The sequence below is a fragment of the Pseudonaja textilis genome, chromosome Z, assembly GCF_049901715.1.
Source record: "Pseudonaja textilis isolate UNSWEBS1 chromosome Z, rPseTex1.2, whole genome shotgun sequence".
Taxonomy (NCBI): Eukaryota; Metazoa; Chordata; class Lepidosauria; order Squamata; family Elapidae; genus Pseudonaja; species Pseudonaja textilis.
Window position 1 is genome coordinate 29952923 of NC_142008.1, and position 19968 is coordinate 29972890.

The following is a 19968-nucleotide window of genomic DNA, read 5'->3' on the forward strand; positions in this document are numbered from 1 at the left end:
CTTCGCAAAAAAACATCTTAATCAGAATTCCCTATATTCTCTGATGTTACCTTAACAGGTCTTAGATCCCTGGTTAAAACTTGAAGTTTTTACCAGTCCCAGACTGTGAATCAAATTGATTATTAACTCTTAAATAATAATACTAATAATTACAAATTATTCATAATAATAAATCCTCTTGTCATAGCATTGTGATTAATGATTCCTACAGAAATGACTAATCCATCCCTTTATACATTCCTAATAACCATTAATAATTATCACACAAAAATAATTGGATACTTGACTTGAAATATTTAAGAACAAAAGAACTGTCTTCTTTGTTAGTCACAAGGGAGAGCTGTGGCTTTGATGCTTACTATCAGCTTTTTCCACTTAAGCTAAATGAGAACAAAGTTTTATTGTGTTAAAAGTTTTCAAAGCTGTTGTTTGAAGTGACTACAAAAAAGTTGCAAGAATTTAACTTTGCTTATCCATGAGCTTGTGTTTAGTCTTGGAAACAATGGTCTGATAAAAAGAAACTGTGCATTAGGAAATGGAAGTTAAATTCATCTCTTTTTTTCCTTCGCCCATCATTTCTTTACTATATTTGTGTCATTTCAACATAAGTAATATCTGTCAGATTATTCAATAAATTTTGTATTTATTTTCTCATAGCTGTTTTGATAAAGGACTATATTTCATTTGCTCATCCATTATCTATGCCAAGGCCCTTGGGCTGGATCCAGCCCATGGGGTGCATAGATCTGGCTTGTGGGGCTGCCCTGGAAACAATAAAAGACAGGCCTGTGGTGCATTGGCCAGCAAAAATGGAGCTCAGGAACTGTTTTCACTGGCAGAGGGTTGCAGGAGGCCAACCCAGCTGAAAACGGATATAGGGAGCCTGTTTTCTCTGACAGAACATTCAGGCTGTCACAGGCACCCCTGAACGAGTGACATCAAGCAGGCCATGTACGCCCTGGCCATGCCCACCTCAGCCCTAGGAGGTTAAACACAACTCTGATGCAGCCCTCAATGAAGTTTGACATCCCTGATCTATACCTTGATGAAATTTGTTCATAAAATTACTGGCAACACCAGGTTTTACTCCACTAAATAACTAGGGTCAAAAATGTGCTTTTCCAAAATGGAGGACCTGAGAGCCCGTATGATGTAGTAGTTAAGGCATCAGGCAAGAAGCTTAGAGATCATGTCTTCTGCCTTAGTCACAAAGCCAGCTGCATGTCCTTGGGCTTGTCACGTAGACCTTGCCAAGGCCATGGCAAAAAAAATAATAATCTGAAAAGCCTTGCTAAGAAAACCAAAGGAATTAGCTAAGAAGCCTGTGAGTCTGTTCTAATATTTGTTTGAAATTCTAGCTCAGCTGCAGAACTAAGGTGAAGGACTAAAATCCTTTCCTAAAATCTCTGGGCAAATAACAATGTTGTATTTAAGGGAATACCTACATGCCAATTAAAATAACATATTTCAGAAAAAGAATCTAATAGAGAATAATAAAGTTGAAAGTGACTTTGGAGGTCCTCTAGTCCAATCCCCTACTTAAGCAAGAGATCCAAAGCCATTTTAGACAAATGGTTGTCCAGTCCCTTCTTAAAAGCCTCCAGTGTTGGAGCACCCACAACTTCTGAAAACAAAAGTTTCACTGATTGATTGTTATTACTGTCAGGAAATTTCTCCTTAGTTCTAGCTTGCTTTTCTCTGTTTCTATCCATTGCTTCTGTCTTGCCTTCTGCTGCTTTGGAAAATAGATTGATCCTCTCCTTTGTGGCAACGCCTCAAATATTGGAACACTGCTATCATGTCATCCTAGTTCTTTTGCCTAGTACTCAATTCCTGCAACTGTTCTTTATACTGTATATTTTTGTCTTCAGCTCCCATCTCCCCCAATTATTTTTGTCACTTTTGTCTGCACTCTTTCCAGAGTCTCAACATCTTTTTTATATTGTAGGAATCAAAATTGGATGCAGTATGCCAAGTGTGACCTTACCAAAGCATTATAAAGCAGTAGTATCACTTCTCATGATCTCGATTCTATCCCTCTGTTTATGTAGCTTGGGATTGCATTGGCTTTTTTGGCAGCTGAAGCACATTGCTGGCTCATATTTAAGTGACTACCCACTAGGACTCCAATATCCCTGTTACAGTTACCCTTGTTGAGCCAAATTTCACCTAGTTTGTACCTGTACATTTGGTTTTTCTTGCCTAAGTGTAAAACATTACTTTTTTCTAAATTGAATATCATTTTATTAGATAGGGCCCAGTGTTCAAGTCTATAATGATCCATCTGGATCTTCAGCCTATCTTCTGGGGTGTTGGCTAATTTCTGCTAGTTTGCTGTCGTCTGCAAATTTAATGAGTTTTTCTTCTATTCCATCATCTAGATTGTTTAAGAAGATATTAAAGAGTGATATTAAAGAGACCTAAAACAGAATCTTGTGACATTTCGCTGTTTACTTCCTTCCATGTAGATGTAGTTCCATTAAGGGTTACATGTTGAGTGCAATTTGTCAATCAGTTGCAAATCCATCTGATGGTGATGCTATCTATTTTACATTTTTCTAAGTTACTAAGAAGTAGGTTGTGGTCTACTTGTCAAATGCCTTACTGAAATCTAGGCATACTATCTCCACAGCATATCACTAGTCCACCAGTTAGTCACTTTGTCAATAATGAAATACTTTTTTTTAATGATCTGTTTTGGATGAGCCAATTTTGGGTTTTGTTCCTAGGTGCCTGCAAATCTGTTGTTTGATTATCTTTTCCAGGAACTTTTCCAGATATTAATGTCCAGCTGATTGGTCTGCAGTTTCCTGGATTCCCCACCCCCACCCCATTTTTGAAAATGGGGACATTTCTAATCTTCTGAGAGTTCTCTGATGCTCCAGGACCTTTGAAAGATATGGATTCAGGAAGCATTTTGGATCCTGGAAGAAAGATTCAGAAAGGAGGAATATATTGTACCTTTTTTATTTAAATATTTGCATTAGCCACTAATTAAAATTCAATCACTGGAGGTTTTAAAGAAGAGACTAGAGTTGTCAAACTCCCCCCACATGCCCAGTTTAGCAAAGGGGGAAAATGTCCCGATACATCACATGATGCCACCGTGACGACGTGAGTTTGAGGCCCCAGTACTAGACAGCCACTTATCTGAAATAGTATAGGTTCTCTGCTTGAGCAGGGGACTGGACTAGAAGACTTCCAAGTCCCTTCCAGCTCTATTTTATCCTAATATAGCCCGTTAGGTAACCAGTCAATTTAAATCAAGCAGAAACTAGAATTCAAATAATATTTTGTTCACTCCATAATTTAAGATAAGTACATTGAACTGAACTAGTCTATGAATGTCACATATCCTGGGGAAATTATATATATGTATGCATGATACACCTCTAATAATTGCTATAGCCAATAGGCACAAATAAATAGAGAACTATACATAGTTAAAGTCATAAACTCCATTGCACATAGGACCACATTAGAGGTGGTATTCAGAGGTTCTGACCAGTTCTGGAGAACCAGTAGTGGAAATTTTGACTAGTTTGGAGAACCGGCAAATGCCACCTCTGACTTCCCTGCCCAGAGGTGGTATTCAACTGGTTTGTACCAGTTCGGGCGGACCGGTAGTGGTGATTTAGTGTGGGTCACCGAACTGGTGGCGACCCCTGGCTGGCCACGCCCCCGACCCTATCGTCCGGTCGCTCACTTGCCCTGGTCACTATTCTAGCTTTCCCTACCACATGGTAGCCATGGCACAGCTCAGGCGGATGTCCCAGGGCTGCTGCACATGCACACTGCGTGTGAAGCTGCTACACATGCAGTGTGCATGTGCAGCAGCTCCGGGACATCTGCCCGCCTGCCTGCCCTCCCGGAGCATGTTTTCTTCCTTCTTCCAGCAGCCGCATTGAAAAAAGCATGCCCTGTTCTATGTGCTGGGCCCGGCAAGTCCGAGCAGCCCAGTCATTGAACAGGGGGCGTCAAACTGTTGGAGAAGCAGAGCAAAGACAGAGATCAGTAGCTGCCTCTTTCACAGCACAGAAATCCTCCCTGAATCGGCCGGCTGGTCTTCTCCTTCTCTGCCTATTTGTTCTGTATGGCCGAGGAGGAGGACACTTTACAGCACAGGTATCAAATTTGCAGTGTCACGTTGCCATCACATGATGTATCACGACATTCTTCTCCTTTACTGAGTGGGGTGGGCATGGCCTGCATGTGATGCATCTCGCCCATGGGCTGCCAGTTTGACCGCCTGCTCTACAATATATTCCATGAGTCTTAAGGAAATGCACCATGTAAATTCTATTTCACAATTTCTAAGCAGCTCATGAATGAATGTATATTCCTTGGATAGTCAACAGCCCAACTCATCCAGCTTGTCAACTCATACGTTTGTAAGATACATTTAGAAATCATACATATTTTTAATTAATTAGAATGTATACTGCAGCTAAGAAGTAATCTAATCTTAATAAGAATGCATACAGAGTGCATAAAGAAAACATATTGATTAAGAAGGTAACTTCATACAGGTAATGCTCAGGTAATGATGGCAATTGGAACTGGCATTTCCATTGCTAAGATACGCATTTGTAAAGCATGTGACCACAATCCCAGGTCATTAAGCAGGAAGAGGGGGTAGGTGTTGCAGGTAGCACTATGAAGCACAGTGCTATGGTACAGCAGAGGGCCTTGGGCACTAGAGAGTCCAGGCATGCTGGCCAGGACCATGGACTAAGAGTGCACTCATGCATCATCACAAAATCTCCAGAACCGTAAAGCTTACAAACTTGAAATTTGGCACATATGTTCCTCTTGGCTTCTAGGTGCTTACTAAGAAAGAATTTTTTGAAATGACCATCAGAGAATTAGTAGTTCTTATATTATTACTAACATGCTCTGATGCTTAGGACTTCGATTCCCCCTGAAAACAAATACATTCTAAATGCAAAACACAAGCAGAAGAGAGGAGTTTCACTTTCACTTTCAGAGCAGCAAGCAGCTTTAGTACAGAATAGTTCAGCCACGCCCAGGCTCCTTGCTGTCTTCTCCTTGTTCACACAGCAAATACTGTTTCAGTTTCCAAACATCCCTCAAATTTCACATACACTGACAGGATGCTAGCCAGATAAATACCAATGGATGCTGGTAGGCAGGGGCACAATTTTTCCCCCTTATTTTCCTCCCCAAAAACTAACTCGGATCATATAGTTTTATAGCGAAGCACAGATATAGAGCTAGTTATTGAATAAATGGTCATAACTTGAGGATGAACTATATAATAATTTCTGGTGATCTTTTCAGTTTTTCCTTTTACCCTACCTTTGAAAATTATTTAGGATGTACATCTCAAATGAAAAGGATTATTGAAAACATTGTATTATATTTTAAATAATTTGCAATACTAGCAAGTTGTCAGTTTTTTCCATTTATTCCATGAATAAATGCAGTGTGTTACAAACCTTTAAGTAATGTCCATATGGAAGAAAAATACTGGTAGTCCAAGACTTACAACAGTTCGTTTAGTGATCATTCAAAGTTACAGTGGCACTGAAAAAAGAGACTTATGACATTTTTCACACTTATGACCATTGCAGCATTCCCATGGTCACATGATCAAAATTCAGATACTTGGCACTAGTTCACATTTAAGACAATTGCGACATCCCATTATCATAAGATCACCTTTTGTGTCCTTCTCTGAAGCAAATTCAATGGGGAATGCAGATTCACTTAACTTTTGTTACTTATTTAACAACTGTGGTGATTCACATAACAACTGGGACAAGAAGGGTCATAAATGGGACAAAACTCACTCAACAATATAAATTTTGGGCTTAATTGTGATCTTAAGTCCAGGACTACCTGTTTGCATCCATAAGTACCATTTTAATTTGCTGTAAGTACTACAATTGCTTTTCCTTACCTTGGGCAATAGGTTGCATCTGATGATCTAAATGATATATTTCAAATTTATGATTTCTTAATATTGTGTTCATATAGTCTTGGAGGTTGAAGCATTCTCTCTATATATGTGCCTGTCCCGACAGTAGCAAGCTCATCATAGTCATGTTTAGTGATGCAGATTTTACAATTATAGCAAAAAAGGAGATTTATTCATAAGAAATGCATTATAAAGAGGGAAAAACCTACCACTTACAGTAGTTAACTAGGCCATATCAGGAGACAGATCAAAGAACCTGCTGCTCTGGGCATGCATATCTCATGAAAAAGGTAAGTGGAGTGATCTTAATTTAGCAATATGCCATAAAATGAAGAATAGACTATAGTGAAAGTGGATGCATAACAACTTCTTGACTCTACAGGTGAGGTCCTGAAGAGTTACTGTCCTTGGATTCACAGCTCCAACAAGTTTTATTATTTGAGCTTTACTTCAACCTGAAAAGTGTAATTGTTCTGGTATTCAACAGAAAGCTCTATTTGACTTTCATTGTTAATAAATAGAGATTTATGGAGACATTAATTATATGTTTTCTTCCTTTACCTTATTTGTCAGCCGGTAAATCAAATAGGAAAGGAGTGGAAAATGTCATAGGCAAGCATAGTGAATAAGCTCTATCTTACAATCCAAATACTTTTATTATAATTCAAAAGCAGCAGTTGTTCCATAGAAATAATATTGGTTTGCATATAATTCTATCAAATTTGCATCTTGGAAATAAGCTTGTAAAGGAGTTATCAGCCCCATAGTATATCATACATGGCCTAGTATTAACTAGAGACAAAGCTATTTTTAAAAATGTCCCAAATCATACTGGAAACAGTATTGTAACAATAGTTGTCACTGAAAAAATTCAAATTTTGAAATAATATACAAAGATGTTTAGGAAAGGATTATTTATATGCTAACATTTGATCCCACCAGAACACCCCGCCCCCCCAAAAAAGAACCTGCAATACATTTTGAATATAACAAAAACAATCACACATTGATTTCTTTAAGACTGTTTCAGAAAATATTTTATTTAAATGCACATTCATGCAATGTCAAAAAAGTGATGACAGCCACGACCTCAGGACTGAAGTTCTTCTTTTTTAATGTCTGTAGTTTAAAAAAAGGCTAGAGTTCAATAATAAAAGTGGCTGATATATTGACTTTATTTGACATAACTCTGTCCCCCATCAATGTCCCTGGCGTCATTTTTCAAGTTGAGGTCAAAATCTGGACAACACAAACTCCCAAATCTGACCTTCCAACACTTTAATGTTTATATAGTAGCTAACATATGCAATCTTTTAATTCAGTGGACACTTTGACATTTTGTTAGAGCAGAGATAGCAAGGAACAACCACAGCTGTTAAGGCACTTCTCCTTTCCAACATTCCTGAGCTTCAAAAATCATTGCTGTAACCAAAGCTATATTTTATCTGTATTCTTGAAAGGAAAACAAAGGTAAAAAATTCAAAACAAAGCACCAGAAGTGCAACTCATTGTATTTATTATATGAAAAAGGCTTGAAACTTACTTATGGCCCAGACTCATTCTTATAAATTCAGATAATACTTGAAACATTACTACTGAAACTTTCGATTTAAAAAAGGAACAAAAAGAATTTGGGGGTCTGTCAGATATTAAGGGAACTCATACTGATACATATGTGAATTGCCTTATTTACAGTGATTGATCCTTATTTACAGTGTTTGACAAAAGCTAACCAAGTTTTCATACCACAGTAACTTTCTAGCAAAATTAGAAATATTATTTCTAATTTATAAAATTTAATATATAAAAAGTAGAAAATTTGAATCAGGGAGCACAAACTAGGATAGGATAGGATAGGATAGGATAGGATAGGATAGGATAGGATTGTAAGGGACCTTGGAGGTCTTCTAGCCCAACTCCCTACTTAGATAGAAAACTCTACACAGATCAATATGAAATGATGTAAAGGCAGCTTGTCTTTCCTACCTAGAATGCATATTATGTCAATCTCTAAGGAATATATTTTTATTACACAAGACACAATAAGTTACTTATCAAAGTAGAGATAGGTCTGAACTTACGATCACAACTGAGCCCAACATTTTTTGCTATGTTTTTATTAAGTGAGTTGTGTCTCATTTTAAGACCTTTTTGCTACAGTTGTTAAGCAAATAAGTGCAGTTGTTAAGTAAATCATGTGGTCATTAAGTGAATCTAACTTTCTCATTGACTTTGCTTTCAGAATCTGGCTGGGAAAGTTACAAATGATGATCATGTGACACACACGCATAACTGCCAACTGCCAAACACCAAAAATTTGATCATGTGAGCATGCAAATGTTTGAATAGTAAGTATGAAAAACAGTCATGTTACTTTTTTTCAGGATTGTATCTTTAAATGGTCACTAAATGAATGGTTGTAAATCAAGGACTACCTGTAATATCTGTTTCTATTTCAGATAGGATCTACATGAAAAACAGAAGAAAAGGCTTTTAAAAATTCAGTATATATTAATTAAACCAATTAAATCAGACATTTTGCTGGAAATGATTGTAATTTTATCATAAATGTACATGAACAATTATTTTCCTCACTTATACCTAGCTAAGGTATTGCCCAAATCATTAAATTTTCAGATTGCTTAATCCCTATATTTTTAGTACACTGCTTCTGATTTCAAAGAAAATTACTTCCTAGTAAATATTTTAGGTGTATAGTTTAAAAATATTTTTCCAGAAATCAAAACTACGTAGGAGCTTTTTCTATGCTTTTTAAATACGGCTTGATGGTAAAATACAGCAGATATAGTTCTATTCCATATGTGTATAAACCTGGCTTAATAGCAGTAACTGTGAGAAGGATCTTGGAGTCCCAGTAGACAATCAATTAAATATGAGTCAACAATGTGTGGCAGCAGCCAAAAAAGCCAATGCAATCCTAAAGTGCATTAACGAAGAGATTGAATCAGGATCACATGAGGTACTAGTGCCACTCTATAAAGCCTTACTAAGGCCATACCTAGAACACTGCATCCAGTTTTGGTCACCCCACTATAAAATAGAAGTTGAGACTCTAAAAAGAATGCAGAGAAGCCTGGAAGCTAAAACATGAAGAAGAGTTGCAAGAACTTGGCATGGCTAGTATAGTGAAGGGAAGGATCAGGGGTGACATGATAGCTGTGTTCCAATATTTGAGGAGCTGACACAGGAGGGAGACAACTTTTTTTTTTCATAGCATTCAAATGCCAGACAAGGAACAATGGATAAAAACTTCAAGGAGAGATTTTTCTGAAAATGAGAACAATCTATCAATGGAAGAGTTTGCCTTCACAAGTTGTGGATGCTTCATCACTGGAGGCTTTCAAGAAGAGACTGGACAGCCCCTTGTCAGAAATGGCATAAGATCTCATGCTTCAGCAGGGAGTTGGACTAGATGACGACCTACAAGGTCCCTTCCAACTCTGTTGTTATATTAAACAGTATTCATGGGGAAACTCTTATCTCTCAGGGCTGAGACATCTTTGACATACTGGTCTGGCTCCTGCCTCCCAAGGTTATTTTATTGAGGACAAAGTTTATCCATTTTAAAGACATGAAGCCTGATCTTTCAAGCTGTATCTAGAGTAATAATATTTTTTTAAAAAATTAGACAAATCTGAAAAGGGCAAATCTTCAAGGGATTTTTAAAAAATGCTCATTTTTGTAACTTTGCTTTACAAAAGAAAAGCTGGAGAGCAGAAATAATTAAAAATAATAAATCTAAAGGAGAGCTTCCTGAAAATAAGGGCTGTTCTTTTAAATAACTGGTATGGTCCCCCTGTACCCATGCCCTACACTTGGCACAGTAAAATAACCCATTGGTTTAAAACAAAAATGCTGTATTTCCAGCCACTATTAGCAAAAGTGGTAATTTATATTTTAATGGCAGCCTGTGCGACTTGCTTTCTCCTTGTTTTAATGTAAAGCTCCCCCCCACGCCCAAACATAGACGTGAAAGAGGGACCACTGCTGAGTCACCCATAACGGCAACCGTCCCGGCCGCTGTTTCCCTTGTTCGCACGTCGCTCTCGCGCCCTCAAGCGGCCATCGCGTGCGCTCTCCCGAATATCGGGTAGGCGTGAAGAAAAGCGCAACTCCGCCTCGTTTCCACAGCTTCGGCGCTTGGGCCCTATCTGCGAGAGAATGAGACGCTGGGAGGAGGAAGGGGGCGGAGTCCGGCTCTGGTTCCTCTTTTTCTCCGGCCGGCGACCTGCAGTCTGGGTAGTTGCGGTGTGGCAGCCTGCTCGTAAACTTGTCAGCGGGGAATGGTAGTGACAGCGGTGCTCGCGTGGTCTCTGCTCTTCCCGGAGCGCTCCTGAGCGGAGTTCTCGGCCTTCCGCGCTTCTCCCCTGGAAGAGGCTGCTAGGAATTAAGGTAAGAGGGGAGGCTGAAATGCGGTGGTCGGGCCTGGAGAGCGGAGCGAAAGGCGAGGCGCTTCCCGTTCGGCACGGTTAAAAAAAAGCGGCGAGGGCGCGTATGATACCGTCTTTTAGAGCAGGGTGGAAATAAAAACGCCGTGTGTTGTACAAATGGCTGAAATCGTGTTTTTAGAGGCATTTGACAGCAGGGCTATCGATGCCGGAGAAATCGTACTAATTTCAGTTGGGGCCGCTTTTGATCTGATGTCTTCCGGGAGTGTTTTATCGCAAATCCTATTGCCCCAAGTAATGGCGAATGTTTTGTTTTATTATTACTGTCAAGGGAATATTTGGGGGTGTCCCAATTTGAGCGGGGGTTGCGCAAATCAGCAAATCGAAATGAAATCCAGACACTGTAAGATTTATTCGAGAGCGTAATGACAACCCTCGAAGTTAGATTGTAAATGGGACATAGAGACCAGGTACTTTTTATAAGGAAAGCGGTTTGGGGGAAGAGGTGTACGGTGTGAGCCTGTACCTACGTGGCTTCTATAATGTTTAATTTGGCGAACGTGTAATTAAGGTGGGGAAATGGTTTAATAAACTTCTCATATTTGCAAACTTTTTTTTTTTTTGCTGTTTTGGGCAACTGGTTTGCAATTTCAAGGAAGAATGTGCAAAGGATTTACCTGTTTGCTATTACTTGTTCAGGTTAGTTAGTTTAGTCATTAATTACCAGAAGAAGTAGATTAGTGATTTTTGTAACATATATTCTGGTCTCTCTTTCTCCCTCCTCCCTCTTCCATCTCTCCTCCCCCCACCATCCAATTTTACTTTTCTATAGGAAAGACCTAAGGAATAAATTGGTTTTAGTGTCAATTCTCTGTGCTGAATTTGATTTTTGCTCTTTCTTGCAGTAGCCTTTTCATCTTTGAATAAGCAGAATGGGCCTAATTGTGCCATAAGTTCCATATTTTCCAGCCAGTTTGATCAAGACTTGCTAACTAAATGGTAAACATTGTAGTTTAATCTAAATCTGCTCTGATTGATGTGTTTGGGCTGATCTACCTATTAAGCCTGATGTTATTAATTATGACTGGATAGGTTAATATGAGATATTAACCTGAGGATATTATCCTGAGAAGTCAGTGCACTCATAGCTTCATGCAGGAAGAAAAGGAGTTAGTACAGGGGTGTGAAACTCGCAGCCTGGGGGCTGGATGCATCACATTCTGGCCACACCTACACTGAGTTAGTGAAGGGGGTGGGAAATTGTGATATGTCACTGTCAACGCGTCACGAGTTTGATGCCCCTGGGTTAGTATATCAGCAGTTACAATGATATGTTAAGTTTGCAGCTTGCAGTACTAAAAACAGTTAAGAAATTAAACAGACAGAAAAATATTGCAAAGTCTCCTTCCAAGGTAGGAGTATGCCACACCTGAAAACATTTTTAAAAGTTCGCTCATGTGGAAGATGAGAGGAAAGGATTTTTTTTCAGAACCAGGAAGAGACACAATTTATTCCATGCTTGCAGTGGATATTTGCCAAACTGAAATGAAAGAATGCTTCCTGGAGTCATAGTGATAGAAAAAAGAATAGCTGTATTATGCTTCCAATACATTCCATACAAGATGCTGCACCTGAATGACATGAGAAAAAGATCCTTATAAGTTTCAGTAAAAGAAATATCCTTAAATGTTTTTATATATGTCTTAGGTGGTAAACGCTTCTGTGCAATTATCTGAATAGTATGTTAAATGCTGAATTATAAATATATGCAGTTGATTTGTGCCTCCCTGTTGTTTTTCTCTTTATCTGTAGGAGGCAAAAATTGTATATTATTTTTAAATCCATTAGTGCCCTTGTAGTGAAATACATTTAAAAAATGTATTTTGCATTCAGGATTCATCTCTTTCCCAACAAGATCATAAACATGTAGGAATTTTCTCTTATATACATATCAGGGTGGATTTGATTTAAATCAAATCAATTTAAGTCATGATTTAAATCATGATTTATATCACTAGTAAAAAGACTTGATCTAAATCAACTAAATTTAAATCATAATTTTTAGAGAGCAGCTGTCATCAGATAAATTCCTTCTCTGACCCGTTGTTGACTCACCAACAGTTCCATTCACTTTATTGGGACAACTGGTGATGCGGCAGTGACATAACAAGGTGAGGGACTGGTGACTAGCAGGTGAGTAGATAGATGCCCGCTAATAGGCACTGCCATGGTGGATCTGAAATGACAGTTGCTCTTTAAATGTAAGGACTCATTCTTGCTAGTAGTTAGAATCTTTAATATTGCAGAGCTTGGATTCATTGAATTAGTTTATCAAAAATGTAAATATTGCAGAATATACAATCTCATGCTATATGAAATAGGCTGAATAAAATAAATTATTAATGTATCTCGAATAGAAAACTATCTTTACATAGACTTTTACTCCAAAAGCATTTTATTAAAATTTGATTTTTAAAAATCTGATTATTTTTATTTTTAAAAATAATATTTTTTTATCCATGCTGATATATATATATATATATATATGTGTGTGTGTGTGTGTGTGTGTGTGTGTGTGTGTGTGTGTATATGTGTGTGTATATATATATATATATATATATATACACACACACACACACACACACACACACACTACACACATTGTATCCTTTCCATCTGACTATAATGCATTTTGTTTATATTGCATTTGTTTGGAAGGGGTCCATCCAGCCCACCCTTGCTGTGGCTAAGAGCTATAGACCTGATTAATTAATGATTATAATTAATGATTATTCAATTTCATTGCTGAATGTATTTTTTCCTGTGTTCATTCATTATAACTTAGAGTAAAATAATGGTTCCTCTCTTCCCTCAGGAAATGGCATCTCCAAAATCCTTACTGAATATTCTGACCTTCACTTTTGGATCTGCAATTGGTTTTTTCCTATGTTACTTACTGCTTAACTTAAGATTAGATGAACAAATCAAGGTTGAGCCTCACATTCTTCATAATGATCCTCATGGCCATCATTCAGATAATGATGAAAACAATAACCTGAAAGGACAAATGAATTTCAATGCTGATGCCGGACAACATAAAGGTATTTATATGTTCTACCTGAAGCACTTTTTTATTTTTCTACATAATAAGTACCATGTTTACCTGAAAGAAAGATTGTAAATAAAAATGTTATGGTCATGTTTTAAATGGTCCAGGTAGTCAGTTAAAGAACATGCATTCAGCAACCCTTTGAAGTTTCAAGGACTTTGAATGAATGGTACTTAACTACTAGTCTTTGAAGTTCTAGCTGTTGCAGTGCTCCTGTACATTATTGTGATGGTTTCAGTGTCCCACAATCATAAGCTCACCATTTGTGACCTCCTTTGCCAGCTTTTGGCACAAGCAAAGTCAATGGGAAAGCTGACAGGAAAGTTCAAAGTTGCTCCAATAAGTGGTTTGCACTGCTTTTTCTCCTGAAAAGTATACTACAGGATCTCATATTCTGTATTCTCACCCACCTGCGGCCTCTCTTCCTGCAGTCCATTGTTCATTCGTGCTTTTATGTGGTGCTGCAGCACCTCTTCCCATCTGGTCAAATTTAGGATGAATTGCAATAACCTCTTTCCCATTTGGCTGTGCTCCTGTGTGCCATACCACTCCATCCTTTGCCCCCCTTAGAATTTTTTATATTACTTATTATTGTGAAGATTAAATTGAATAACATATTTTCTCATACCTTCCCCAGATGAAAATAAAAATATTGCTGAAGACTTGTACCAGAAGGTAAGAATACTTTGCTGGGTGATGACAGGTCCTCAAAATCTGGAAACAAAAGCCAAACATGTCAAAGCTACTTGGGCCCAGCATTGCAACAAAGTCCTATTTATGAGCTCTGAGGAAAACAAGAACTTTCCAACAGTAGGATTAGAAACTAAAGAAGGTAGGGACCACTTATACTGGAAAACTATTAAAGCTTTCCAGTATGTGCATGAACATTATTTTGATGAAGCAGATTGGTTCATGAAGGCAGATGATGACACTTACGTTGCACTGGACAACTTGCGATGGCTCCTTTCAAAATACAGTCCTGAAAAACCCATTTATTTTGGGCGAAGATTTAAGCCTTTCGTAAAACAGGGCTATATGAGTGGTGGGGCAGGATATGTGCTCAGCAAAGAAGCTCTGAAAAGATTTGTGGATGCCTTCAAAAATAACAAATGTACTCATAGCTCTTCCATTGAGGACTTAGCATTAGGCAAGTGTATGGAGAGCATTAATGTTGAAGCAGGAGATTCTCGAGATACAAGCGGCAAGGAAACCTTCCATCCATTTGTGCCAGAACATCATTTAATCAAAGGATACCTTCCAAAAAATTTTTGGTACTGGAATTACAACTATTACCCTGCTGTAGAGGTAAGTTTTATTATGGGGGTGGTTATAAAGATTATTATTATATTATTAATTAGTTATTAGAAATCTTTTAAATTTGTTGAACTTCTGTAGTTGCTTTTTTTGCATCAGATGCAGGATCCATGTAGTCTTATGACATCTAAGACATTACCATGGTATCAGGCATAAATTTTACTATTACACATCTGTTTTAAAAATGGGAGATACCTGAGCTTTATGCATGGAAATTCCATCATACTAAGTTTAATATTTCCTACTTCTAAGAATACTCTGGGGAGAATCCATATGTGGAAGAGATTGAAATAATATTTCCCTGAGATGAATCTATTATACCGTTACAAAGCAGTTGTATATAATTCATATTCAAAGACAAAACAAATGCTCTCAGAAAGAAAATTTTTCTTTGTAAACACAGATCAGAACCATCATGATTTAAGTTAAAATCACCTGATCTGCATTTAATTAGCTATAAAATGTGACTGTTTTCTTTGTTGCCGTTTGATTTTGTTTTTTCTTTTTCCAGGGGCCTGCTTGCTGTTCTGATCTAGCAGCTTCTTTTCACTATGTAGATGCTACTACTATGTATCATTTGGAATACTTGATTTATCATCTCCGTCCTTACGGTTATCAATTCAGATATAATCCTGATATCCCAGAAAAACAGAATTTAAGTGAGGCTACGAAAAGTGGTATAAAAATCAAAGCTGAAGAAAATCTTCCAAAAGCTTTTAAATAAGGAGCCTTGCTCAGCAAAAAGTGGCAAAATGAGTTTCCTAAGTAGATTTCCAAAGTGTTCTTTTGTATCCTTTTCTAATATGCTGGTACATTTTTTCATATGCCAGGGAACTGACTGCATGCAGTACTTCTATCAAAGGTTTGCTTTACTGACACATAGACTCAATCTGCTCTTGAAACAAATACTTTTGGTCCTTTTCACACATAGATCTTCAACATTGTCATCCTTTTTCATTAGGATTTGAATGTATTCCCTTTTTTCTAACAAAAAAATCACTTTCTTTGGTTTACTAAATCAGAAAATGATGAAGACATCCAAGCTTGTATATGAAGAAAACACTTCATCCCATGAAATCACCTGGAAAAACCTACAGCATCAAAAATGATCACAAGAGGCCAAATTTAAATAAGATTTTGTTAACATCTTAAACTGTTAAATGTTTATCGCATTTTTTTGTATCACAGCTTGAATATTTCCATAGAATGAAGTCTTAGAAATATTAGTGAAAAGAGAGGTGTAAATATCGTTAGTAGATATGTGTAAATATAATTCAATTAGAATGATTATTTCTCTGAGCAACAAATTATTATTTCATATTATTTTTCTTCATTGCCTTAGTTTGTTCTTTTAACTTCCTCCAGAACATAAATTCCAGAGGCCGTAAGAACTATTCATCAGAAATAGTTAGAAATAGACTTCTTTAAGTTTCATTCTATACAGAACTGGATTGGTTTATATTAGAATATTAAACAATGTTGCTAATTTAGTATTTTAAACTGTTCCTAGTTTGCATTTGGAGTTACATACTTCACTAATACTTTGGTAACAATTTTTGAAAATTACATTTTTTTTATATCTTGATGTATTTTTCAACACAATTGGCAGTTCAGTATTAGAGATGGCTAAATGTGTTGACTTTCAAATACTCAATAATTGGTTGTTCCTGGATACAATAGATATCCTTTTGACTACTCAAAAAGTGTTTTGAACTTGAAATATTTTACACGTCACTATATACAATGAACTGTAATAGAATTTCTTTTCGTAGTATAAAAGTGTAGATATTTCCTTTTGTCATTTCATTCTTTCCCAAAAGAACTACTTCAGGTTATTTGATTTATTATATCCGAAATTGATGTTTTTGAGAGAATCAAGTTTCTAAATAAAGGAGAAACATGACACCATAAAGTCAGCTGACAAATCCCCCACGATTGTAATTGGCTCCAATATCAAATTTCAATATGATTTTTTTCAAAACGTCAACAGTTTAATTTTTTTATTTGGTCTTCCAACTTCGATGATTTGGGTCAAAGGATGTCTATGAAATATTAGCCAATTAAGAAGTGAAAATACAATTTATTTCCATACATAAGTTTAAATAATTCAAATTGAACTCCAAGCCAAACAAAAATTTATTTCTTCAGATTATTCTTTTGGTTTTTATTTCCACTTTAACCTTCTTTCCCATAAGAAGTAGATTTCTCTTCCTTTTATACTGAAGCTCAGAATAATTTCAATATTTCCCCACAATATATTTAATCTATATACTAAAAACTGAACTTGTTTATATTAGCATTTTTAGTAACGGTGCTGATTTCATATTCTTAACTGTTCCTATTTTTCATTTTTCATTAGATACTTTTTAGTTAATCTTTACTAACATTTTCATTCCAACTTTTAGGAATTGCATTTTGTTTTTCATTTTTTTTTTTTAGATGTTCTTTTCAAGGCAACAATCAGTTTAGAGTTAGGTATAGGTAAATGTTTTCAATTTCAAATACACCATAAAAGGTTGCTCCTTGGATGCAGCAAATATTTTTTAGACCACTCCAAAAGTGTTTTGAACTTGAAATATTTTCCCCGACACTATTTACAATGAACTGTCGCATAATCTCTTTTTGTAGAATGAATGTATATACTTTTCCTCTTTTTCTCATAATCCTCAGATTGTTTCAATTTGTTTCTCAAAACGACCCCTTCAATTTATTTGATTGATTATGTCCAAATTAGTATTTGGCAAGAGAATCAATTCCGCAAGTGAAGATCACACATTACCCCATAAAGTCAGCTGACAATCCCCCCAGATCCTAATTGGTTCCAACGGTCCAAATTACACCACAATTACCTCCTCCAATCTTTAGTCTCTTGTTTTCTTGTCCCAGGTTGAATGGTTTAGAAATGGTATCCCAATGAAAGGTGTAAATAGCATTAGCGTATTTCTGTAAATATGATTCAGTTACTCATTTTTCTTCTTCTCTATTTGAACCAACATTTTATTTCTGTAAAATATTACTCTTGTTTTGGTTTTGATTTTTGACGTTCTTCTGTAACTCACATTCTGGGCCATCTATGAAGTATTCATAGGAAGCTTCCTCTGGAGATCACAATCCCGAGGACATAAGAAGTATTCATAGGAAGTAGGTAATAATAGACATGTCCAGGTTTAATTCTATGTTAAGAACTGGACTTGTTTAAGTTAGAATTTTTCATAATGCTTCTGATTTAGTATTTTTAGCTGTTCCTAGTTTTCATTTTGCGTTAGATCCTTTTTAGTTAATCTTTACTAACATTTTGATTACAACTTTTGAGAATTGCATTTTGATTTTTTTTTCTTTCCTAGATGTTCTTTTCAAGTTAACGATCAGTCCAGAGTTTGGGATAGGTAAATGTTTTCAATTTCAAATACACCATAAATGGTTGCTCCTCGGATGCAACGGATATTCTTCAGACCACTCCAAAGGTGTTTTGAATTTGAAATAGTTTACACATCACTATTTACAATGAACTGTGGCAGAATCTATTTGTAGAATGAATGTATATATTTTTCCTCTTTTTCTCATAATCCTCAGATTGTTTCAATTTGTTTCTCAAAACGACCCCTTCAATTTATTTGATTGATTATGTCCAAATTAGTATTTGGCAAGAGAATCAATTCCGCAAGTGAAGATCACACATTACCCCATAAAGTCAGCTGACAATCCCCCCAGATCCTAATTGGTTCCAACGGTCCAAATTACACCACAATTACCTCCTCCAATCTTTAGTCTCTTGTTTTCTTGTCCCAGGTTGAATGGTTTAGAAATGGTATCCCAATGAAAGGTGTAAATAGCATTAGCGTATTTCTGTAAATATGATTCAGTTACTCTTTTTTCTTCTTCTCTATTTGAACCAACATTTTATTTCTGTAAAATATTACTCTTGTTTTGGTTTTGATTTTTGACGTTCTTCTGTAACTCACATTCTGGGCCATCTATGAAGTATTCATAGGAAGCTTCCTCTGGAGATCACAATCCCGAGGACATAAGAAGTATTCATAGGAAGTAGGTAATAATAGACATGTCCAGGTTTAATTCTATGTTAAGAACTGGACTTGTTTAAGTTAGAATTTTTCATAATGCTTCTGATTTAGTATTTTTAGCTGTTCCTAGTTTTCATTTTGCGTTAGATCCTTTTTAGTTAATCTTTACTAACATTTTGATTACAACTTTTGAGAATTGCATTTTGATTTTTTTTTTCCTAGATGTTCTTTTCAAGTTAACGATCAGTCCAGAGTTTGGGATAGGTAAATGTTTTCAATTTCAAATACACCATAAATGGTTGCTCCTCGGATGCAACGGATATTCTTCAGACCACTCCAAAGGTGTTTTGAATTTGAAATAGTTTACACATCACTATTTACAATGAACTGTGGCAGAATCTATTTGTAGAATGAATGTATATATTTTTCCTCTTTTCTCATAATCCTCAGATTGTTTCAATTTGTTTCTCAAAACGACCCCTTCAATTTATTTGATTGATTATGTCCAAATTAGTATTTGGCAAGAGAATCAATTCCGCAAGTGAAGATCACACATTACCCCATAAAGTCAGCTGACAATCCCCCAGATCCTAATTGGTTCCAACGGTCCAAATTACACCACAATTACCTCCTCCAATCTTTAGTCTCTTGTTTTCTTGTCCCAGGTTGAATGGTTTAGAAATGGTATCCCAATGAAAGGTGTAAATAGCATTAGCGTATTTCTGTAAATATGATTCAGTTACTCATTTTTCTTCTTCTCTATTTGAACCAACATTTTATTTCTGTAAAATATTACTCTTGTTTTGGTTTTGATTTTTGATGTTCTTCTGTAACTCACATTCTGGGCCATCTATGAAGTATTCATAGGAAGCTTCCTCTGGAGATCACAATCCGAGGACATAAGAAGTATTCATAGGAAGTAGGTAATAATAGACATGTCCAGGTTTAATTCTATGTTAAGAACTGGACTTGTTTAAGTTAGAATTTTTCATAATGCTTCTGATTTAGTATTTTTAGCTGTTCCTAGTTTTCATTTTGCGTTAGATCCTTTTTAGTTAATCTTTACTAACATTTTGATTACAACTTTTGAGAATTGCATTTTGATTTTTTTTTCTTTCCTAGATGTTCTTTTCAAGTTAACGATCAGTCCAGAGTTTGGGATAGGTAAATGTT

General features: G+C 36.3%; 1 protein-coding gene across 2 annotated transcripts; it reads left to right on the forward strand.

The window, feature by feature from the left end:
* The first annotated feature begins 10200 nt into the window (after positions 1-10200).
* On the forward strand, positions 10201-16564 carry C1GALT1 (core 1 synthase, glycoprotein-N-acetylgalactosamine 3-beta-galactosyltransferase 1). 2 transcript variants are annotated; one of them, XM_026706308.2, is made up of 5 exons: positions 10201-10354; positions 11256-11349; positions 13226-13451; positions 14097-14764; positions 15285-16564. In XM_026706308.2, exons 2-5 carry the CDS (start codon positions 11347-11349, stop codon positions 15495-15497), a joined length of 1110 nt encoding a protein of 369 aa, XP_026562093.1. In that variant the 5' UTR covers positions 10201-10354; positions 11256-11346; the 3' UTR covers positions 15498-16564. The 2 variants fall into 2 exon arrangements, with proteins under 2 accessions (XP_026562093.1, XP_026562094.1); XM_026706309.2 differs by lacking the exon at positions 11256-11349.
* The last annotated feature ends 3404 nt before the right edge of the window (positions 16565-19968 follow it).

What these genes read in the sequence shown, in the direction of transcription:
- C1GALT1 (XM_026706308.2), top strand. An exon ending in TGATGCCGGACAACATAAAG is followed by an intron (nt 13,452 to 14,096) that starts GTATTTATATGT and finishes TACCTTCCCCAG; the next exon opens with ATGAAAATAAAAATATTGCT. An exon ending in ACTATTACCCTGCTGTAGAG is followed by an intron (nt 14,765 to 15,284) that starts GTAAGTTTTATT and finishes TTCTTTTTCCAG; the next exon opens with GGGCCTGCTTGCTGTTCTGA.